General features: G+C 54.3%; 1 protein-coding gene across 2 annotated transcripts in view; it reads right to left on the reverse strand.

Annotated features, from left to right (window-relative positions):
* Nucleotides 1-1,084: 1,084 nt before the first annotated feature.
* Nucleotides 1,085-22,989, reverse strand: part of MSI1 (musashi RNA binding protein 1) — a 28,296-nt gene continuing 6,391 nt past the window's right edge. The window contains exons 6-15 of one of the 2 annotated variants that reach the window (XM_062010437.1): nucleotides 22,018-22,110; nucleotides 11,919-11,967; nucleotides 9,862-9,944; nucleotides 9,289-9,406; nucleotides 7,736-7,816; nucleotides 6,441-6,497; nucleotides 3,544-3,612; nucleotides 3,265-3,419; nucleotides 2,817-2,882; nucleotides 1,085-2,033 (exon numbers count right to left, since the gene is read on the reverse strand). In XM_062010437.1, coding sequence (XP_061866421.1) covers nucleotides 2,841-2,882; nucleotides 3,265-3,419; nucleotides 3,544-3,612; nucleotides 6,441-6,497; nucleotides 7,736-7,816; nucleotides 9,289-9,406; nucleotides 9,862-9,944; nucleotides 11,919-11,967; nucleotides 22,018-22,110 — 747 coding nt within the window. In that variant the 3' untranslated portion in view covers nucleotides 1,085-2,033; nucleotides 2,817-2,840. Of the gene's footprint in view, nucleotides 2,034-2,816; nucleotides 2,883-3,264; nucleotides 3,438-3,543; nucleotides 3,613-6,440; nucleotides 6,498-7,735; nucleotides 7,817-9,288; nucleotides 9,407-9,861; nucleotides 9,945-11,918; nucleotides 11,968-22,017; nucleotides 22,111-22,989 lie in introns of both variants that reach the window. The other variant, XM_062010434.1, reaches the window with a different exon arrangement.

Below are 22,989 nucleotides of genomic sequence, written 5' to 3' on the forward strand. Positions count from 1 at the left end.
GGCACCGGGGGGAGGGCGGGAGGGAGGGAGGGAGGGAGGGAAGCGCTGTCCGCAGACCCAACGTTTGAAGTATATAGAATAAAAATAAACCCAATAAAATGCAGCTCTTCTTTAATTAGGAAATATTTAAAAAAACAGACATACAGACTCTTGTCTCAGTAACAAAAAATTATTGCTTTGTGTTTTCAGTACTGATCCGTTAAGTACCCTCTTTGCTAAACAGAACTCTCCAAACGCATCGCCCAGGTCAGGACAAGCTCTGGCAGGCAGGGGGAGGAGGGAGGGAGGGAAGAGAAAGAGGGCCCTGTGGGCACCGCGGCCCTCGAGTCCTTTTCTGAACACCTCTCTCCCTTACGGGAGCTCAGTCTGGGGGAAGAGAGGGAATGATTGTTAAAATTTAAGATGAAGCTGTTATTTCCCTGGGAAAAGAGTTTGGCTGCATCTTAATAAAAGGCTTAATCACCCCCCTTAACAAGGTCTTTGGTTCACTGAAATCCAGACCCAAACCTGCCCCGTGTGCTGCTGGAGGCCTCCCCTGGCACAGTGCCCTTCCCACGCCAGGGGAAGCCCCGGCAGGAGCTGGAGAAGGGACCCGAGCACCCCTGCACAGGGCAGCGGACAAATTCCCACAGTCTTCGGAACACAGAGTAAAGCAAACGGGAAGCTGCAATTCTAGAATTCATGTAATCCCTGAGAAGCCCTTAACCCGCCCCCAAATCACCACCCAAATGCTTTTCTCCCCCACTAACGCCTCCCTGACCCAGCGCCCTGCCCTTCAGACAACCAGCACCCGACTCTCCCCGGGCCCCGTGGCCACAGCCCTCCAGATGCCCTCCCCTCACCTGCGGAGGAGGAGCCCCCTGCCCAGGAAACCCTGACGCGAGCGATGCCTTTGGAGAGTGAATTCCTTTCAGAGGAACCAAGACAAGCGATGGCAGCAAAGCCCTTGGCCTACAGCCAAGCCCAAGGCCCACACCCGGGCCCCGGGGATGGAGTCTGTACATCGAGCAAGTGGAAGCAGCTTTAACCCGCTCAGCAAACAGCCCACGGCCCGTAGGGTTCACCCACCCCCCCACCCCCCCCTTCCATCTCATCAAGAGGTCTGAAAATCTTACAGTAAAAGGTGTACAAAAAAAGAACGGAGTCCTGTCAGGATTCTGCTGGAGAGTATTGCTCACGCTGCGGCCCCAAGCCCAGGGCCTGGAGCTGCTCCTTGGAGCCAGGCTGCAGCCAGGTTCAGCTCGCGATATTTACATATTATACAGGAGGAAAAAGAAAAACCCCACGTAAACCTAAATCTAGGAAAAACAACCAAAAAAAAGCCTTTCAGCCGTAAGGATAGTGTTTCTCACTTAGCAAAATATACATTTGTTTTGTTCCATAGCGATGTCCAACGCTTTCAGATCCTTGGAGTTTCACACTTCTCAAAGCCTCACATTTACAAAACAGAAACAATTAAAAACAGTTTCTTTAAAAAAAATAGAAATACATCAGTTCCTCTCAGGCTTTGCTCTCCCTGTGTCTCGTTCTTCCCTTCAGAACTGCATTCTGGTTACACACCGTGCTTTAAAAACACCGACGACAACAACAACAGAGTCGAAAAGATTCAAAAACAGTTTCAAAGCCAAATAAAAATACTCCTCGATAAAAACTACCTAACACAATCACAAAGCCAATTCATCAAATACCGTCTACTAGCTCGGGAAAGAGCAAACAACAAAAAGCAGGGGCGGCCCCCAAAAAGATAAAAAAATAAAATAAAAAAATAAACCTAACAGCTAATAAAATAAATAAAAGAAGAGTCGGGGGCAGGGGCAGGGGGAGCGTAAACCGTCGCTGGTTAGTAAGAAAGCGAGATGATCTCCTGGGGTTCAGTCCAGTGTGGTCTGGGCAAAGGGAGGGCTCGGGCAGGGCGGCAGGAGCCTGGAGCCGGCGGCAGTGTGCAGTTGGACTCGGGAAAAGGGACCCGTGGCTCATCCCCCGAGGCTCACCAGATCCTCCGGCCGCTGTCCGGGGTCAGGTCACTGGGGAATCTGTGGGGCACAGCAGGGGAGGGGAGGGACAGGATGTGGAACCACCACCGGCGCTTCTCTGGGGGATTCTGTGCGAGCCCACAGTTCACTCGACAGCCCAACGTGCCCCAGCACAGCCTCGCTCTGCTGGCGCTGGCACCGTGACGGGGCAGAGCCCCGAGGCCCTGGCCCAGGGTCAGCTCCCGGCTCAGCCCTGCCAGGCTGCCATGGGCTCCTCTCTGGGCACTGCTCCCTCAGAGCTCTTACCCTCCTTTTCTGAAAAGCTAGGTGGGGGTGAATTTTAACTTTAACCGAGGTAACCTCAGCCACTTTTGCAAAGCAAACAAAGGCCGTCTGCCAGCTCCCTCTCAGGCACATCTGAGGACCACCAGCAGAACTGATCCACCCTTCTCCAAGGCAGGAGAGGAAACAAACCCACACCCTGGAGACAGTGGTGCCAGCAGCAGCGAGAGCAGCCAGCTGCATGGAAGAGGCTACCCCAGTCAGGCGAGTGAGCCAAGCTCAGCCCTCAGGATCACCACTGGGCTACGATTCCAGCCCACCCTGCAGACCTTTCCTCTGTCAATGCTCCCATTTCCTTCCTGTTTGTGCACACACTAAGTGACCTCTCCACAGCACTCCCAGCCAGAGGAGCGTAAGGTGAGACCCAATCTGCCAAGCTCAGGCTGGGCAGCCTGACAAGGCTCACAGCAGCATCCACAGCTCCCGCCCAGAGCCCAAGGTCTGTGGCCAGCTCAGAACTCCACTCCTGTCTTTACCAGTTCTTGCTTAAAGCACTCTTACCTCCTGCCTCCTTGGTCCCCAGCTTCAGTGATATCCATTGGTAAAAGCTGTTGCAATCAAGGGACCCTGCAAAGAGTTAAAACCCCACTCTTAAAACAACAGTGAAGGAGAACTACTACCACAAGTCACAGCCCAAGCCAAGTTTCAGTTGGAGGTGCCGGGTTTAAAGAGCACATGGCCGTCCAGACAGACTCCCAGAGGGCCTGGGCCAGACCAGGGGGAGCTCTGGAGATGAGGCCTGTGGGTGGCTGGGGTGAGGCAGCAGCACCCAGGGGTGCGGGCTGCAGGGGAGCTGCTGCACCGGCCCTCGGTGGGGCCACGGCAGATGCTGCGGCAGGTGGCAGTTCTTACCCAGCGCCGCTGCTCACCTCCCTCACCGTGTGGAGACGCAGCCCCTTCCCTTCCCTCGCCTCCCCCCGCCGCACAGAGCCCCGCAGGGAACACTCACCCCCAGGCTGTGGCCGAAGCCGGTGCTCGGGGCCGGGCTGGCAGCGCTGATGTAACTGCTGACCCCTGAGTCCTGGTTGGCGGCTCCATAAAGCTCTGCCATGGGCCCGGGGCTGGTGGTGCCCAGGAACCCACCGGTGCGACTGGGGGTGGAACCTACAGGAGGCAGCAGAACTACGTAGGGAAGATCCCCAAGATGCGACCCCATCCCACCCCCCTCCCGCAGCCCCTGGCAAAGCTCCGCGCCGGGCCCTGCGCCGGGGAGGAGGGCGGGAGTTACCTGTCCCTCGCACCACGGCCGCCGCGGCCGCCGCTGCCGCCATCGGTCCGTACGCGGTGAGGGGGATTGCTGCAAAAGAACAAGGGGCAGCTCAGGGGCGCTGTGGCCTCACGGCAACTCCTGCAGGAGCTGCCATGGGAAACACCAGTGCACGGCTGGGCTCGGAGCATCCCACGGGGCACTGAAGGCTGACGGGAGAACACGGCCCCGCATCTATTGGCATCCTTCTGCACAGGGGGGTCCGGGGGAACTCGCTCACTGTGCTCCGCTGAGCCCAACCCCTGGAGCAGCCGAGGGCAGCACGTGGAAGAGCTGAGGCACAAGTGGGCAATTTCAGATGGATCCTGTCACTACTTGGCTTGCAAGGCACAGTTCATCTCAAGCTACAGAGCCACACTTCATCTGTAAACGTGGAGAGATGCAGCAGCTCAGGGACAGCAGCAGACAGCTCAGTGTCCTGAGGCTCGGCCCCTCAGTGCTATTCTTGAACAACAGTTTTTTCTCCCCGTTTCTAAGACACACCAGGCTCCCTCACTCTTGAGTTTTGCCCCTGAACTGCTCAACCCCTTGCCATTCACTGCAGAAGAGCAGGAAACGTACACCTAGGGAGCAGGAACTAGAAATGGCTTAATTAAAGCAGTAAGTCTTAATTTATATGTAGCAGTTCTAATTCTCAACTCTGCTGCCACGGGCATCCAGCCCTGGGGGCAGGAAGCATCTAGCCAGTATGTTTCTCTTTGCCCTTAAAATGACTGGGTCAGCATTTCATGCTTGAATGTGAAATTCACTGTGATTCTGTTTAGAGCACCATAAAAAGAGGTCAGAACAAATCAATCGCGTTAAGGCTGAAACCCAGACCAGCTTATAAGAGAATATTTAGCAGCAGGCACCAGGCTGCTTCCAGCAAACGTCATACGAGGCTCCTATCTGGGTTAGCCGCTCGTTACGGGCCCCGGGCCAACGTCAGCATGTTGCTGCTTTGCATCACCCCAAAGACGCTGTTCTGGAGAGGAAAAGCTGCTGGCAGCCCCCATCCTGCCCCAGCACTGCTTCGAGTCCCCAGAAGCAGCTGAAGGAACGTGGTTTTACTGAGAAAGTAGGCCAGGTGTTCTCAAAAAGACTCCGGTGCCTTTCCCAGGAAAAAGCCCCTTCTTGCCTTCGCAGTCTGTCTGCTGAGACACCAGGTTTGTGTGGGGATGACAAAGCACCTGAAAGTTCTCTCCCTCCCTGCCGAGCCCGGGCTGTGCAGCCACACACACCCCCCCATGGAAGGCAGGAGGGGCCTGGAGCACCGTGTGGCTCCCTGGGCCTTTGTGAGGAGAAGGGGCTGCCCTCGGCGGGAGCCGCTCCAGCCCCTACGCGGGAATGGCGGCTCCTGGCCCAGCCAAGAGGCTGCACAGCGCCTGCTTAACAGTAGGTAAGCGTAACGGGAAGGGAAGAACGCCACGAGCCCCAGCTGGTACTTCAGCGAGGCACTCAGGGCTGTGAGCTAACGTGGCAGCCAGCCAGGACAGCAGCATTAATAACTTGTTGTTGTGCAGAGCCCTGCTGCACCCCAGTGCCGAGGACAGCCAGGCCCCGGCTGGCCCCCTCCGCCGGGAAAAGGCCCCGTGTAGCTGGCCCCCAGGGCCTTGCAGGGAAAACCACTTCTGCCAAACCACCAACGTTCCTCTACACACTTGTATGGGTTTTGCTGAAAAACACACATGTAAATAAACAACTGAACCCACATCTCCTTTGCTTGGCAACCAAAAGCATCGGGGCTGGGGGTGAGGTGCTTGTGCAGCTGTAGTCACGCTGTCAGGGCAGGGGTTTATCATGAGGGAGACAGGATTTGGTCTCCCCTTACCTTCCTCAGGGCAATTTGTTCACTGGTGGCTCCAACCCCGGCATCCTCAGGAACTCCCTGAGGACAGACACGGTTCTGTGCCACAGAAACCCCCTTCAAGCCTGTCAGTACTGATAATTCCAGGAAAGCTTCTCCAGAAGCTTTTCCACACCCCTGTTACGGAGAGGTTCAAACCCTGAAACAGGTGGAGGCAGGGAAGCGCTGGGAGGAGGAACACCATGGAAATGAGATGGCACACAGAGAGCAGGGCGCTACACAAAGCTGCTTTTCTACAACAAAAACTATGGACACGACAGAGCTGGGGAAAACGTGGCTTTGGAAGGGAGAGCAAGACAGAAGGAGCATCATCTAGAGAGATCACACTGCACACAACCCAGGGGCTGAGGATCCAGGGGGTGTTTGTGCTGTGAGGACCCTGAGCCAGGACTAGTCTCTGGAGACTAGTCCTCTGTCCTCGTTTCATTCTGCAGCTCCCTACGAGCACTGCAGGACTTTACAGGGTCCCACCACACTCACTTCTGCCCAGGCAGTCCATGTGTGAGTAGCTGGGGGGCTGCAGCACCCAGAGTAGGGAAAGCATTCCCTGCAGCCCCTCCTGCACAGGGAAAAGGGATTAAAGTCACCAGGAGTGCCCCCACACCCTCTCCTTCATCCCAGCACTCCGTGGCTCATGCTTGCAGCAGCTCAGGTTAAGATTGTTTGTAGACCTTTGAGAAGTCACTCTCCTCTCTCCACTTTTCCATACCTGGTTTACACCCAGCCTGGGGCAAGGAGCTAAACACGAGGCAAGCAGCAAGGAAACACCATCTAAGGATGACCTGATGCCTTCCCTTGGTATGATCTGCACTGCCCCCCTCAGAGACAGCACACGTGGCTCTGATTGCCTCTGCTCCGTCCCAGCCCCAGCTTTGGAGGGAGCTCGTACAGACGGCAGAGGAAACGAGGAAGGTGTGCAGTGCAACTGCGCTGGAGCAGCCACACCGCAGCAACAGCCCAAAGCCCCTTGTCCCCTTCCAGCCTGCGAGCGTAGGAAACGAGCGGGACTGACCTGTGAGCTCGGGGAGGACGGGGGCACTCGGGAGAGGGGTCCGCTCTACACGGAACTCTAAAAACGAAATGCAAGACAGCTTAGGAACTCATCGGCGCCCCCAGGGAGACCCCGCAGCGACGGCAGCCGGGGGCTGCTGGGGAGCAGCCTGCCACCAGGCCACCGTCCTCTTGAGACTGATTTATAACTGGTACTGAAAGGTGCTGGACTCCTGCCCTGGAGGCTGAAAGGATCCATTTATCCTTAGAGTCAATGTGGCCAAGGCAAGGCAAGAGAAAGCTGCAGTGTGCAGCCTCGGGGCAGCCCTGCAGCCCCGCTCTGCGGCCCATCCAAGCCCACCTCTTGGCTGCCAGGCCAGCAGGTGCTCAGCACGTGCCACGCTCACCCGGGCTTTACAGTGGGCTCACAGTGAGGCACTTGAAGCCACTACAACTGAGACCCATGAACTGGATTCACAGAGAGCTCCCCAGACAGCTTAGGAGGCAACAGCAACTTTCAGCCTCAGTCAGCCTGGGCTGGCCTCAGGCCAAGAGGAAACTTGCCCTTCCCAGCCCCTAACACCAGGACTTTGTACATAAACCGCCATAGTGAGGGATGGAGTAAGGAAGGGATGCTTGGAGTTGCCACTTCTCTAGATCTCAGCGCTCTGCCTCCTTCCCCTGCCTTGCAGAGGACGGGAGGGAAAAGAGGCCCCAGAAAGCTCAGGGCAGATGCAGCACAGCAAGTTCCAGCCATCGATGGCAGAATCCGCATTCTGAGCACATGGCAGGGCTGGGATCTGGAAACCACTCAGTTTGCAAGGGATCTAAATCCCACCACCGCAGCAGAAGCCTCTGGAGGCTGTGAGTGGCCCGGGTGCTGCTCAGAACGCAGCTCCAGCATTGCAGGCACCTGCCTTTTGGGTGACTTGGAGTTCCCTGGCCACACTTGAAAATTCTGCGCTACTTTCAGAGCAGTGGCAACTCTGGTAAAGAGAGACAGACACACACAAAGGCAGCGAGACAGGCAGAGCTGCAGGGCCCCTTCTGCATCACAGCAGCAGCCCTACAGAGGAGGCCAGCATGAAGGGTGTCAGAGCAGCCTTGGGCTTTTCCTGCCACTGGTGTGTGAGGATAATCCTAATGAAGGACAGGCTCTCCCCATCTATTCCAGGGCTTCTCCCCTCCCCCTTCCACATCCGTCTCCAATTTAAAGAAAGAACAAAGAGGGGAAAGGGGCAGAGTTTGGGTCAGGGATCATGCCAGGGACTCCCGTCACCCAAGACAGGCGACAGTGGAGGAGGGAGCAGCACTCACCAGGGAACTGGTAAGTGTAGCCAGGCGCGATGCCCGTGTAGCTTCGACTCGCGTAGGTGGCAGCTTGGAAGCCTGGATAACCTGGGGGAAGAGAAAAGGCTGTTACTGCAGGCTTGCAGGGCCCATGTCCTCAGTGCCCGGCTGCTCACATGCAGCGTGACCAGTGGTGCTAGAAGGCACGCACAGGGCCGATGGCAGGAAGCCCAGGAGACGGTTGAGCAGAGCGCACACACCACGGGCGAGGCTGCAGTAGAGTTTTAGCAGGCCCATTGAATTTTTCCTTCGCTCCAAACATGTAAGGACATGGAGATTTCCTTCTCAGAAACTCACAGCTCTGCAGCTTTCTGATGCATTGGCTGGACTTACAAACAGGAGGAGAAGGGGGAGGGAGGTGGGGGCATTTGAATGGCTGAGTAGCTCTGCGCCACTTTTGCACTAGAAGTGCTGGGTGGGTGCAGGAAGGACACTTCTTCCTGGCCCTCAGGAGCTGCCCACCTGTACAGAACCAGCCTGTCAAACGCAGGGCATTGACCCACAGCTGGGTATTTGATTTCAGATCTCCCCAGACACGAGTTCGTGGATTTCCCGGTGACTCAGCTTGAGCCTTGCTGCTTTAAAATTCAGGTGGATTAGAAAAGGCAAAACCCCAAAGCACAGACTGGAGATTTACTTTCAATAAATATAGTGGAAACACTGGGGGAAAAAAATGCCCTTTTTTGGGTTTTGTTCAGTGACTGAACTGCTACTCAGCAGGCTTAGTGAGGAGAGCCAGGCTGAGCACACCCTGCCCAGCAACACCAGCGATGGTCCTGAGCAAACTGTGCTCCTGGGCCAGCTCAGGCCTGGCTGGAACCAAGAGGCAGAGGGAGAGAAGGCAGGAACAGCACCCACACTGGGTGGATTACTCTGGACAGAACCAGGCATGAGGGTCTGTAGATGTGGGAGGCTACAAAGGACTTTCTTCTCATTTTTTAATCTTTTATCTGAACGTGTTTGCCTTAGAATCATTCACAGGCATAAAACCCAGACTCCTTGTCACCACTTTCTCCTCACAAGACAATCCTATGACAAGTGTATAGTTTTCTTTGCCAGGTACTTGCTGTCCCTGAGAGGGAGGGAACAAAGTGGAAAAACCTTACTTTGAGGGCATTTTTACAGTCTTTAAACGGCAGTGAGGACATTGACATGGACCCACGGTTCCAAATGGAAACTCAGAGGCTCTCAAATCAACTAATTCAATCAGAAAGCCCGTTAAAGTGTGAGGAAGCTGCCCGGGCACAGATGACTCCACGATCGCTTCAGCTGTGTCGTTGCATTCTACTGCACGAGAGGCCTTATGGAACTCGGCCTGTGTGCTGGGGCACCGCTGGAGCTCAGGGCACCCCCGAGCTGGCAGGGACCAGTTTGCAGTTTCTCCAGGTGCCACCAGAGGGCAAGTTGCGCTCGCAAACGGGCCCCGGGTGCCCCCGCAGCGGCCCCGGCCCCGGGGCGGCTGGCCCCGGCCGCCCTGCCCGCGCTCCCGACCAAACCCCGGCGCCGCTGCCTGGCCTTACCCAGCATGCCGATGCCCAGCATGAAGGCATCCATCCCGTAAGGCATGACTCGGGACCGCCCTCGTGCCGAGCCCGTGGGGGACATCACCTCCTTCGGTTGGGCTTTTTTACACTCCACCTGCCACAGGAAAGCACGGATCAGGCTCGGCTGCCCCAGCCCTTCCCCATCCTTCCCCAGTCCCTGCCGCCTTCCCCCGCACCCTGCAGCCACCACAGGCAATGGGGAGCTCAAACACTGCTGTCCCCTCCTGGAGCTGCCCTCCGTGCTCTGCCTGCTGCTGCACCACGGCCTCCACGCCTGATTTTCCTCATTTCACAGACCAACACGAGGTTTCATGTAACTTCAGAACCTCGGAGTGCTGCACAATGCCTTGTAACAGCTCTTCTTGAGAGCTCCACACCACGAGTTTCTTTCCCCGACTGGCTGTTGTGGTTCTGGGGAAAAGACTCAGCCCAGTTCCCCACTGCAGAGTAAGTGTGCTGGGACCCAAGTGCCTCCTGCCCCTGTGCCGCCGGCTCGCTGTGTCCCTGACCTCTGTCCCTTCTGCCCCGGGTTCTGCCCCAGACACTCACCATTTTGTTGTTGATCTCGTGGAAGTGGATTTCACACACTTTCTCCACAATGTCTTCACTTTCAAACGTGACAAACCCAAATCCTGAAGAAAAAGCAAAACTCCTTGATCAGGGCAGAGCTCTGCAGTTTGCACTCACTACCTACAGCTTTTTATTGGCAGCAGAGAAGAAAGACAGCACAATCAGCCCTTTCTCAAACGGCTGTCAGTCACTCCTCTGCCCTGGCCAGCAAATCCTGCTTTTATGCACAAGAACAGGACCATCCCCTTTCCTCCTCATCCCGTACTTCCTATCCTCTCTGGACCTGACTGCTCTCAAAACCAAGTACTTTTTTTTAACGCTCCCTGCTATTTGCAAGGCAAACCACGTGGCTGGTAATGCTGGGGAGGATCCCAGAAGACGGTCACACAAAGAGTTGGGGGAGAAGTGAACAGCTGCTTGCCAGGACATCGCCGTCCTGGCTGCACACATCCCACCAGCAGGAACACCCCGCTGCCTTCCAGCAGCCTCTGGCCTCGTGTAAGCAGGCAAATGTCAGCAAGGCAGCTGGACAGAGCAAGGCAGGCACAGGCAAAGCCATTTGCAAAGTTTCACCAAAGGGAGGTTAGTATCTGGGCTAAGACAAGACAGCGTGTTCCTGGCCCCTGGCCCACGCTCACACCTCCTTTCCCTCGCCAGCCCCTTTGCTGACAGTTTTGGCAGAGCCCGGCTCGGGTGGGCAGGCAGAACCGCTCTCAGCTGACTGCAGCCGCTTCCGGGAGGCTGAGGCAGGTGGGAGGCTGGCGTTAAGCTTTCGCTTCACAAGCAAGCTGGGATTAAGCAGAGCTTTCTGCTTTCCAGAACTGGCCAAGTCCATAATGCTTTAAAATAACCTCCAGAAGCAGATGGGGAACCCCACTTCTTCTCCATACTGACAGAAATGTCCTGCCATAAACTCCTCCATCTGCCTGTCCCCAGGTAGTTTCACCATTCACCTGGACACCCACCAGCAGAGGAGCTTGGAAATTCAAGAGCAAAACCCTGATGACAAAAACAGCCCTGAGCCACGTCAGAGCCCTGGAAGGCCTGTTCTGCCCCGGGCAGAGCCCCTCACTGCCAACACAGTAGCTGGCAGCTCTCCGTGCTCCTTCCAGAGTGCCCAACAGCTCTTTAATTGGACTAGGGACTGGGACTTAACAGGGGTTAACACCTCTCCCCTTTTAAGATGAAGATGGAACAACGTAACATCTAAGGCCAGGCAGTCAGAGTAGATTTAATGTCTGCAGAGAAAAGCAAAAACCTGATGGGCAGAGAGTGTAGGGAGAGCAGAAGGGAGCGTTCCCTCCCTGATCACTGGTGCTTGGAAGTGCTTCAAACAACAGGCAGCCATGAGAGTGGCCCAGCAAAGGGCTGTTCCTGGCCCTCATTCGGAAGACACCAAACACTAAGTTTGCAGGTTAAGTTGTTGCCAGTGATCTCTAAACTGGTGCAAGGCCAGAGCTCTGCTCTGCCCCAGCAGCCAGGCTGATGGCCCAGCGGGCAAGCACAGAGCCGGGTGCCCATGGGTGGGCTGGGTCGGTGCAGATCTTACAGCCTTGCTCTCATCCTGTAACCAGACTCCAGCAGCAAGGCTCAGGTAAGAAAAGGTGACCTGGGAGCACAAGCAGGCTGCAGGCCGAGGAAGGGGCGAGAAGCAGGCACTCCTCAGGCTCCTGTGTCAGCTTTCCCGGAGCTCAGATTACCCAGGACAAGGTAAGACACTCAGTGCAGGCTGGAGCCCCGGAGGTGAGCGGGCAGGGGAGGGGAGGGGAGGAGAGGGGAGGGGAGAGGGCTGGCTCCTCTCACATATCTGCAACTCGGCGAGTTTACAGCACAGGAAATGTACTGGACAAAAGCCCTCTGTGCTGCAAGGGACGCTGGTAAAGGATGCAGATGCAAAAGGATGGGGCGACTGGAGGCAAGATAAAGAGCAGCTGCGACCCACGTCCCCTGCTGCTGGGAGACCAACCCCTCCTGAGGCAAGGCAGGGGGCAAACCCCGTGCAGCTCCCTCTCCTATGGCCACGAGGCCACTCTCACCTCGGTGTCGGTTGGTTGTCTTGTCAAACATCAGCATCGCATCGTCCACCTGCAGAGAGAAGGGCTCCCATCAGATTATCACTGTTGCCACAAGCATCCCCTGACACACTTGTGCAGAGCTTCCCAGGCCTCTGCACACCTGAGGAGATCAAGATGAGACGTCCTGCTCCCATAAAGGAAACAGTGTGCAGGCACACACATCAGCTACCACACCAGGCACTTCCCCAGCCACAACCAGCACGGCCCCTCCACCAGCCCGGGGCAGGTGCTGCCCCCTCAGCCCAGCCCCTGGCAGCAAGCGACCCCGATTGTTTGCCTGGGGCTCCAGCCGGGGGGCAAGGAGCAGGGAAGGCATTGTTACCAAATCCCAGCCTCAAAGGAGAGGAGAATTAAAGGGGGGGGAGAGAAGCAAAGCTGGAGAGGGGAGAGGAATAAGGGGCCTCCCAGCGACAGGGGAAGCAGAGGCCTCAGACAACAGAGGCTGCCTGGGAAAGCTGGGAAGGCCCCCACCCCCACCCCAGAGGAGCCTTTCCTCTAAGTGAGGTTTCCCACTGCTGGAGGCTGTAATTAGAGCAAATTTACTGCAAGGCCTGAGCAGAGCTGCCTTCCCGGGGGGAGGGGCAGCCGGATCCCATCCCCCAGCCGGCCTGGGGCTGCTCTCCTCCCAGGCAGCACATCACCAAGCACATCACGGCCTGGTGCCGCTTTGCCCCCTCATCGTCCTGCTGGGTGCTGCCTCGCAGAGGCACCGCACTGCTCCGCAGGTCAGCCTCAGCGGGGTTAAAATATACACTCCAATCCTCTCCTGTAAGCCCCAGTGTAAACCTGTCCCACTGACCCATCCCTCCTCTCTAATACCACTGCCTTAATCCGATTATCAAACTGGACGTGCAAGTGCTCAGGGGAGGCAGCAGCAGTCTCCGGCCAGCAGCTGCCCCAGCCGCCCTCCTCCTCCTCCTCCTCGCAACACAGCTGCTCCCCAAGCAGCGAGCCCTGTGTGCCCCCAACTCTTCAAAAGGATTCCCCCTTCGCCTTGTCTCTAGGCAGCATCTGCATTGTTGATTTCTCTGAAATAGCCCACCTGTGAGGGCACAGCACTCAAACCAAACCCTGGCACAGCCAGACACTGGCTTTGCTTGTGAAGAGCCCACAGATCCAGCCAGGGAAGGGAGAAGGCCCCTAACCTCAGTCCTCAGGACAACATGAGGCACCAGCTCCACCTCGGTGCCACCAGGATGGAAAGAGCCCTCACTAACGTTTCCAGCACCAACATGATCAGACAGAGACCATCTTTGATGCCTTTGGACTTGTCCAACACGTCCACCTCACAAGAGCCAGGGGACAACAACCTGTCTCCTGTTCATCTCACGCTCTTCCCATTCTGGCTCAGCCTCCCTCAGACAAGCCAACAAACACCTGACAAATGTGCCAAGCATCCATTTGGATCCACAGGGAATGCCAGACATTCCTCAGAAAGGAATTCCTCAGCAGCTTCCCAAGACACAGCCAAGGAGATGGGGGCTGTCAGCAGCTCACCACACTGCCATTCCCCATCCCCATCGCCGCTCCCTCCTGCCCCTGCACCATTTCCCTTCACATTGCCAGCACAACTGTGACATGCTGAGTGGAAACATGACACAGCTTAAAAATGTTTCAAGGGGCTTTCCTGTCTTGGTTTTGGTTCATTTTTTTAATCTAGATCCATTCTTCCATCCAGAAAGGTTGGGCACTGAGCTGTCCCCAGTAACCCTGAGAGAAGGCCGTGTCAATGGCACTCTGCAGTGCTGCCGCTCCCAACGACTTCAATGCAGGCAGCTAGATCCTGCAAACCCACCAGGATGAGAGATGGGCACATGAAACAGAAACCCAGTGGGGACAAGCACAGCCCAGCTGCTGACTTACTCTGCCCGTCTAGCCCCAGCAGCCACCTCTTCTTTGCTGAGCCTAGAAAGTGGGAGCAGCTGCAAGCGGCAGCGCCCAGCGCACGCCCACGCCACCTCACAGCAACGCCCTGGGCAATGGCCGTGGCACTCCCGGGGCACCTGAGCACTCGCAGCTGGGAGATGCACAACCACTTCATCCCAAACCATGTCCCACATGCCCAGAGGAGAGCTGCAGCCTCCTCTGCTTGAGCCTCTTACTAAGTTTCTGATGGTGATTTGAGATCAGGAGTGTTCCCAGCACCCCAAAACATCTGATGAAGGCATATTTACAAGAACACATAACCTATTTGAAAACTGTTTCCTGCCATGAGCTACACCTAAGATAGATTGATATGTATGGGTAGATATACATGACATGTGAACGTCTCACCCCACTCAAGGGCTTCAACCGTGCACAGCTACCACTGGCGGCTTTTATTGCCAACAAAACCTATACGAGAGCATCTTCCTGTGTCCCTCTAAGGCAAGGGGAGAGATGAATTGGGTGGTCTCAGACAGCACACAGTCAGTGCTGTGAGGTAACACAGGGTCCTGTAGCCCTGGGGGGTGCAGCTGGAGCTGACAAAGGCCAGTGGGACAGGCCGCGCACTGTGAAGCCGGCAGAGAGGCCTCACCTGTGCCCACAGAGCACCACGTCCAGCACCCTGCCAGGGGCCCGGGCTCACACCAGCTGCGCCCCAGATCCGCCCCATCTCTTGCCATCACCCCCGCAGCTAGGCAAGGGGATGGGGCCCACGTGCCTCGGCTCACACGGCTCTCTGAGGCCCCGCACCAAGCACTGACCGCCGGGAGGATGGAGACACCGCCGCCAAAGGCACCGACTTCCCAGCCACAACCAGGCACGGACGGCAGCCCCGGCGGGCAGCTATTGTGGCCGCGAACCGACCCCCCCCCTCCCCCCGGGGCCGCCGCGCCGGGCCCTTCCCGGCTGGGCCGCGCCGCGCCGGGCCCCAACAAAGGCGGCCGCCGGCGGGGCCGTCGCCACGGCAACGCGCGCGCCAATGGCCGCTGCCGCCCGCTGAGCGCCCGCACAAAGCCGGCCCGCGCCCGCCCCGCCGCCGGCGGCGCCCTCTCGCAGCGCGCGGGGACAGCGCCGCCGCCATCTTGGCGCCCCCGCGCACGGCAGCGCGCCCGGGCCAGGGACGGGGCGCGGGGTCTGCGCCGTGCCGCGGGGCAGCAGCGAGCCCTGGCTGGCAGAGGCGGAATGGGCCAGCTGCCCGAGAGAACTGTGTGGACAGAACACCCCTAAGTCCGTGTTGAATGGGGCGTGGAAGTAACGTGTGATGGGAACTGCACCTTAACAAAGGGGTTTTGCTGCGTGAATTGTCCTTCTCCCTATGCTCTCCCCCCTCCTTTAAATAAATATTTGTTTCAGTTCTTTAAACACAGTCAAAGCAGCAGATCACTTTGCTAGAAAACTGTTTGGCTTAGTGGTCAAGGCTCTCTCCCAAGGAACTTTCGCACTTGCTGGTCCAGGCTGCAGTTACCCAACTTTTGAGGTTAGAAGTTCAGGTCTTGTTAATTTTGAGGAATGGTGTCTCTCCCCGTGCTTAGCCCAAAGGGTCAAAACTGTCCAGGAAAAGAGGAGTCCCCAAAGCAGTGCCTGTTGCTCTCTGGGAGCGTCCTTCCCAAGGAACCCCACCACGGGACGTGACTCTCGGCAGCTAGTTGCGGCAGGGCAGCTCAGGGGCAGGCTCGGTGGAGGTAATGCATTCAGAAAGTGAAAAAAGGGTTTGTCCCTGGGGAGGAACTCTTCTAACCCTCCATGGGTTTGCCCCTACTGAGATCTCCTGCAGGAGGGCGGCAGGCGGCACCTTCCCAAGAGGAGCCGGGCCCTTCTCACACCAGCACCTGGTGTGGTGAGAGCCATGTGGTGGTGACAGGCAGGAAAAGGGACAGTCACGGGTTTCAGAGACACTCCACCAAAGCAGCCCTCAGCCTAGCCAGCACCTTCAGGTGCACAGATGTGAGGCGTTTCATACCAAAGTGGAATGCAGTACCATCCACCTGTCTTTGGTCAAAATGCCTGATTGTTTTCAGTGGTTTACTCCCACTCCAACATATTTCAGTCTTCCTGGGACACTCACAGGTGTCTGCAACAGAGGAAGCCGATGCCAGCCTCATGCAGAGGTAAAAAAAATAGTAACAAAATGCCCAACACGGGTTTGCTGAAGAACATTGGATGCACGTCCACAGGGGCAGATCGTGGAGGAAGTTGGAAATACTCAAGCAAAGGCTTTGGAGAGACTGGCATCTTCCACCTGAACAGCCACTGAAGGTGGCTGGGCTGGTCCTACAAGGAACCGTGGCAACACATTTGTAGAAAAATCAGGCAGAGTAATGGTAACTGCCAAGACAGCTTCAACATGGGAAATACACACTGAACAACCCAGAACTCCCTTGAGAGTCAAGGGAGCGCATCAGCATCCTCGTGAGGTTCTCCCAGCTGCTCCAACAGCACAGGCTGATTCTGGGGAGGACACACCAGCGGCACCAGGACCCTTCCTACCCTGCTCTGCAAAGATGTTGTCAAGACTCTGGGGGTGGGACTCACCCGAGAGCCCGCTCCGTGGGGCAGGTGAGCGGGACGGCCTGGCCGGGTGCTCCTGCCGCTCTCGCACCGTGCCGTGGGCACCTGGCAAGTATCAAATGAGCCACTGAAGACCTGAATGACCATTAGTGCTACAGCATTTTTGGCTATCTGCCTACCAGATGCGGAGCACAGAGAACCCTTTGTTCCAGAGGCATTGTTACCAAGAGCCAAACTGCCTACTGCCGCAAGAGAGGTGATCAGATTCCCCTTCGCCTCCCCTCCCCATCTGTTCCCTGCAACCATCTTACACATGACAATTTGCATAAATTGCCCTCTGATCTGTGGAAGAAAATCCAAAATCCAGTTTGGAAATCCACAGCATGTTGACAAGTAGCTTTGATCCCTGAAATTTCCAGAGAGTGGCAGATTAGGGATTAATTAATTAACATTCTCCCGATCCAAACAGAGGGAAATCACGTCCACTGCAGGCACAGGAACGAGGCTTCCTTCAAAGAAATTCCCCATCGCTATCTAAAGCTCCTCCAAGGACTCAGCAGGGAAAACTCATTTAATATACCCAAGTCAACCACACCATTTTTCTGGCAGGTGTACATGAATATGCATTTGTGACACACTCAAACCCTCACCAAATCCAGCACCTCAGAAACAGCGGGTTTCTCTCGGTCAGGACAGGAGTCGTTGCCCCAGTGAGATCTCAGAACCTGTCTCAGGCAAACAGTCCAGAATTTGGACTGAGTATTAGATGGCAGCCTAAAGGTCAGAATCGTCCTCAGACCTCAGCAGATCTTTTTTCTTGTTTGCCTCCAGGATATTTTTAGAGAGCAGATCTCTCTGGGCACGATCTGCCTCCCAGAAAGGCCGAGCTTTCGTATCCGACTCAGCCACATGCACACATCACCTGCAGGCCCAGGGAGAGATGCAGACTCGTTTTAAGCACTTCTCAAGCACCCTTGGAGCCTCGACTGATTAGTGAGTCATGCAAAGATGTCACTGTGAATACACTTCTTGCACTTCTGCTTCACAAAATGCAAAAGCACACAGGAAAGCCATGAGTTCAAACCTCAGAAAATCGGGTCCAGGCCCCCATTTCCTCCAGTACCTCTGCACTTCTAGGTTCTGAAAGAATCAACTTCTGATGACAAACAAAAGACTGGCTGCATCAACTTAGGGCTGGGGCCCACTTTGCCCAACATCCCCCAGGATACCAACCAACACCAGACACCTTTGGAAGAAGATAAAGACCAGACAAGGCATAGTAAGATAAACCCCAAAATACTCCATCATTTTCCAAGCCACTTGTGAATTTGGGTATTTCCTGAAAGAGGTGTCTGTGTATCTAAAAGACCTTCCATTAAGTTGTACAATCACTTTGGAGCCCTTGCAGATTTCTGTAACATCATCTTGGGGCAGAGATTTCACACCTTAGGTAAGCTCCATGACAAGAAGCACTTATTTGTTTGGAGACTCCTGTCTTGCAACTTATTTGACCACCACAAAACCTCATCAGACCAACCCTTGAAAGATGATCCGCGTTTTTACAGTTAGGATTTGAAACAAATAATCTTGCTTCCAAGATCAAAGACTCAATTGTCCAAATACATTACTCTGATGGACAACCTTCCTCCCTCACCCAAAAAAAAGGGTACAGAGCAACACTTTCCCACAGGTTGAAGTGGAAAAGGAGGAAGCTGGGACTTGAGCTCCTCTAAGGGATTCTCATACATGTTGAGCTAGACAGAGGACTAGCTATGCCTGAGGTGATAGCTGCAAGATACTTTCCTCCTCTGTTTCAGGTTTCAGTGAGGGTGGCAGCTGGAATCTAGAGAGGCAGTTGAAATGCTTCCTTGTGCAGTCTAAAGATCTCCAACACCATCCAACTTAAGCCAAGATACTTGGCTACACATTCTGTGAATGCAATTCTTTCCAGGACTTCTGTCCTACAGTTGAAAAAATCATCTCCTTTAGCAAGCATGTCCATGGCCTTCGCTTGCATCTGAGAGATGCGAGTTTTGGAGCCAGAAGTGTTTCCTAGAGATCCTGCTATGTTCAAAGCCCGAGCAGCTGCACCTGACAAACCAGAGCCAGCTTGAGAGCAATTCTCAGTCTCTCTGCACTAAAAAACTCAAACCTTTGTGTTTTTTTCCTCAGGAAAATAGCAGCCTGTATTTTTCATTCACAGTTTTAGACAGGAAGAAAAATGAGAAGTGATCCTTCTTTGAAGCAGAGAAACTCTCACTGTATTTGGGATCCTCTTTGAAGCTTCACCCTTTGTGCCTCTTAAAACCAAGCATTTTGATGTGAAGAACTGGGGTGCCAGTCTCTCCTTTTATTTCTTTGTCCCCAAGTAATACTGATGGATTTCCTCCTCACTCATTTTCCTTTTTCTTTTGCCACTTCTGCTTTACAAAGCTGAGACAAGGTTTTGGATACAGCAAGGCAACAAAACAAAACAAAACTAGGACAACAAGCAGAAATGACAACACGGAAAAAATCAGACTTGGGAATTTTGGTTTATGAGATAGGAAACCATTTCATCTCCAGCCTAACCAGACTTCCTTTTTTTCCTGGTGATGGACACACGAGGTGTGCTGCTTCTGACCCAAGATGCACCTTGCTAACTGCAGTTCACGGACTTGGACTGCAGAGAACATCATGGTAATCTAATTTGAGCTCATCTGTACTGCGGACCATAGCACTTCCTCTCCCAGCTCCGACAGCACGTGCGTACTTCCAGTCTGGACTAAAATGTATTTTTCAAACAGAATCTATCCTAATTCAAAGGCCTGAAGTGGTGGCAAATGTAACACACATTTAGGCTAGTGGCCTGAGGGTTACCTAGAAGATAACCTTCACCCAAAATCCACTCAGCAGTCTGTACTCTCTTGTCCTCAGAAGCAGAGGATGATCTCTCCCTGCAGCTGAAATCTGAACTGAGCTTGCCACTGGATTCTCAAAGATTGACTAAAAAATCAACCCCAGGAATCTGGTACCTTGATCCCGAGGAAGACAGCATGACTTGGTGCTCTCCCCTCTCTCTTCTATAGATCCTAAGTGTTCCCATACTTCCATGGACTGGAAGGAGGAAAGAGGAGCAATTTTTCTTCTGCCACATCCTAGAAAACTCTTAAGTCTGCTCGGAAGATGAGAGAACACGGACAAAGCCATTTCCTCAGAGGGTAAGTCCTCCAAGGAAATGCTTTAAAAGGGCTTCCTTAACAATTCCTTTTCACACGGTCCCAATCCAATCCCAGGAGTAGCACTGGCCCAAATGGCTTTGAAAACATTTTTCAGACAGGCCTGCCTAGATGAGGATAACACAACTGAGGCCTCACCACCTCCCATGAAAAGGCACCAGAAGTCAAGGAGATGAGGCTCACGGAGTCCAGTGCTAAAGGAGGGATCCTAAGAGACCTGTGAAAGCTAGGAGGCCCCAGAGTATCATAAACAAACAGCAAAAGAGCCTGTGCACCAAAATCGTATTCTCCATGAGTCACATCTGAAATTGAAGGCAACAGGCTTTTCTTAGGCCTAGAAACCAGGGCAGTGCATTCAAAGCTCAGGACCTTGCAGCCTCCCTCTGGAACAACCTTTCCCCCACCCTGTGCATCGCCCACACGGAGCATCCACCTGGAGAGAGCTTCCCAGGAAACAGTCCTCCTGGCCTTCAGTGAATTATTTGAGGCTTAGCCTGGAAGATGATTACAGGCTGGGAGAGATGCTTTATACAAGAGCTCTGAGGAATCTCTCCTCAGATGAAATGCTCAAGATGAGTCAGAAAACTGCCCCAAAAACAGAGAGTCAATCTGACCAGCCCTGACCTCTCCCCATGGAAACTCCCCAGAGCCCAGAGGCCAGCTGCATTGGGCCTCAGGATTTTGAGGGCCGGATGTTGGCTCTTTGAAAATGAATTGCACTGAGCCATGCAGATCTCTCCCTTCTGCCCAGTCCCAAAGAAAACAATCTGACACAACCAGTTCTTGGCAGTCTCCTGACGTCAGGACACCTTTCAGAACGTGATCATTAAACAAGAGGGACGTAACAACCCAAAAGAACTGGAAAGTACATCTCAAACTAGAGCAATCACAACTGCTCATAAAGCCAGTGCTACATGACATGCTTCTGCTTCAAATTAACAGAGGTATAGTTAAGGTTAAAAGGAGATTACAGCCAAGACATTCTGCTTTCCTATCAAACACATCTATCAGCAGTGCAGAAGCATGTGCAAGTCAAACTAATAGCCTCAGACCCCAAAGACCCATGGACACCACCACCTTCAGTGGTGATTCCTCTTGGGGACACAGCAGACTGTGTTTATTTCCAATAGAAGACAAAGGCTCACAGAGCTAATGACTAGCTAATGTGGGGATATCTGACCACTTTTGCTATAACCACCTTCAGATTGAACAGGAATACGAAAGGAGTCCCACTTTGTAGTCACATGCAGATTCGACTTCAGAAGCTGAACAAAGATACGGAGCAAACACTTGTTTCAGCTTTTGTGCCCCAAAGCTCCAACAATAAGGCAAAACTGGTTACAAAACTCCCATTCCTCTCACAAATAATGTGTCTTCTTCAGAAGAAGAAAATAAATACCAAAGCCCCCACCCCTCACACTCTACAGTTCCTGTGGTACTTTCCTCCACATTCATGATGCTATCAGCAATATCCTGGCCAGATTACTGCCCCCATAGCCAGGCAGGAGGGTTCTAACAGCCACAGAAGCCAACACTTCCTGCCCCAAACAACAAATCCACACACAACACTACCGAACAGCGAAACAGCCCCAGAGCTGTGCCCCAGAGGTGACCGCATTCAGCATTTGGGTACAATGATCCCCTTCAGTTCCTAATCCCATTAAAACTCTTGGGATCCTTCAATCTAATACTACTGAGATTGCTCCTGGGAATGCTCACAACCTCCTGACGCAGCTGAAAGGCCAAAACTGAGTCCCCTTCTATCCTCTGATTCAGTCCTGGCTCACAATTTGCACACCTGGCCACGACAGGCCACTGTACAACTGACTTCCATCCCCAGGAAGCCCACCTGCCCTGAGCCACCAGCTGGCACAGAAGATCCAGTCCAACACAAGGGACAGCCACAGTGATGGATTTCCTTCAGACATCACCATTTGTTCAAGACTCAGCAGAAGTTTCAGGACCAAAAGGCTTGTTTTTTAGTAAAGGATTATCAAAATATCACCCAGAAGACTTTGAGTTAGAAACAAGCCAAAGTCACAGGTTTGATGCTGCAGCTTCTCTGTTAGGAGCGTTCACAAACCTTCCTGCGGCGCTTGGACAAACTGCAAACCTGTGGGCCACAGGAGGCCTTTGGATAGGTAAAAACTGGAAGACCCTTAGTGCAGGTCCTCCCAACGCCAGCAACAAGCACAGACTCTTTGTTTCAAATCATCACAGGGCAGGAGTCAGCAGCTGTGGCCCCTGCAAAGGCACTGCAACCACCTCCTGTCTGTGGCTGACCTTCAATCTACTTAGCCCTGTGCAAAAGACTCACAAGCTCTTAATCCCACCTCCACAGAAGTTCAGAAAACTGCTTTTTGCCCCAGAAGTAACAGCTTTGATCCAGCACCACTTGAGAGACTTACCTTCCCAAACTGCTCAAAATATTGCTTCACATCCTCCACAGTAGTGTTCACGGACAGACCACCCACAAATATCTTCTTCGTTCGGGTCACCATCTGGAAAAGGGAAGGACAGGAATTCAGCGAATAAACGCAGGGTGAGCAGAGAACGAGCCTCCAAAGGCCACTGCCTCCCCTCTGCTGCAGCTGAACTTCCACCTCCTCAAAGCCCTCCAGCCAAACACAGCTGCCAGATCTGCCCCATGCCAGACCCCAGCTCATGCTCTCGCCCCTCATGGTGCTAACTGGTGCCCAACCAGTACTGTGCTTCTCACCCCATGAGAAGCACAGTACCAGCCCCTGTCCCTGAAGAGCTGCTGCTGCTCTCATGGCAGCCAGATACCACCCCAAAGACACGGGGCAGCACTGTGCCCTCGCCAGCCCTGGGGCTCCTCCAGTAGCCAGCTCCAAGCTGCCCGGTGCAGACAGATGGGCAGCAGCCCTGCAGCCACAGGGGCTTCGAGGCTTCCCCCACTGACTGCAAAGCATCCGGTCGTGCGTGGAAGAAGCCACATTTCACATCCATTCCCCAGTCACTTAAACAGAGCCCAGGCAATTCTCCAGTTAAATCTCTTCTGCCTTTGCAAGAAGGCAAAGAGAAGCTCCTTCTGCCACTTGTCACTCATGCAACTGGGACAAGGAAGAAAACTACCCTGAGAGGGGCCATTGCTGCCAGACTGAGGCACACCGACATCCTTTGAACCGGCTCTCCAGCTGCACCCTCCCCTTTGCTGCTTGGCTACACCCCTGCTCTCAGAGGAACACATGGTCCTAATTACCCCAAGGAGCATAGGGCTAATCCGCAGCAATTCCCTGGCTTGGAGAGCAGCCCGTTCTAACACTAAAGCACCTTCTGTCACCAAACTGCTTAATGGAATTAACCCAATTCCTACCATGTGCTTCCTGGCTCCAGTTACTCGGGATACCTGCTCACCA

The sequence above is a fragment of the Colius striatus genome, chromosome 17 (genome assembly GCF_028858725.1).
Source record: "Colius striatus isolate bColStr4 chromosome 17, bColStr4.1.hap1, whole genome shotgun sequence".
Classification (NCBI taxonomy): Eukaryota; Metazoa; Chordata; class Aves; order Coliiformes; family Coliidae; genus Colius; species Colius striatus.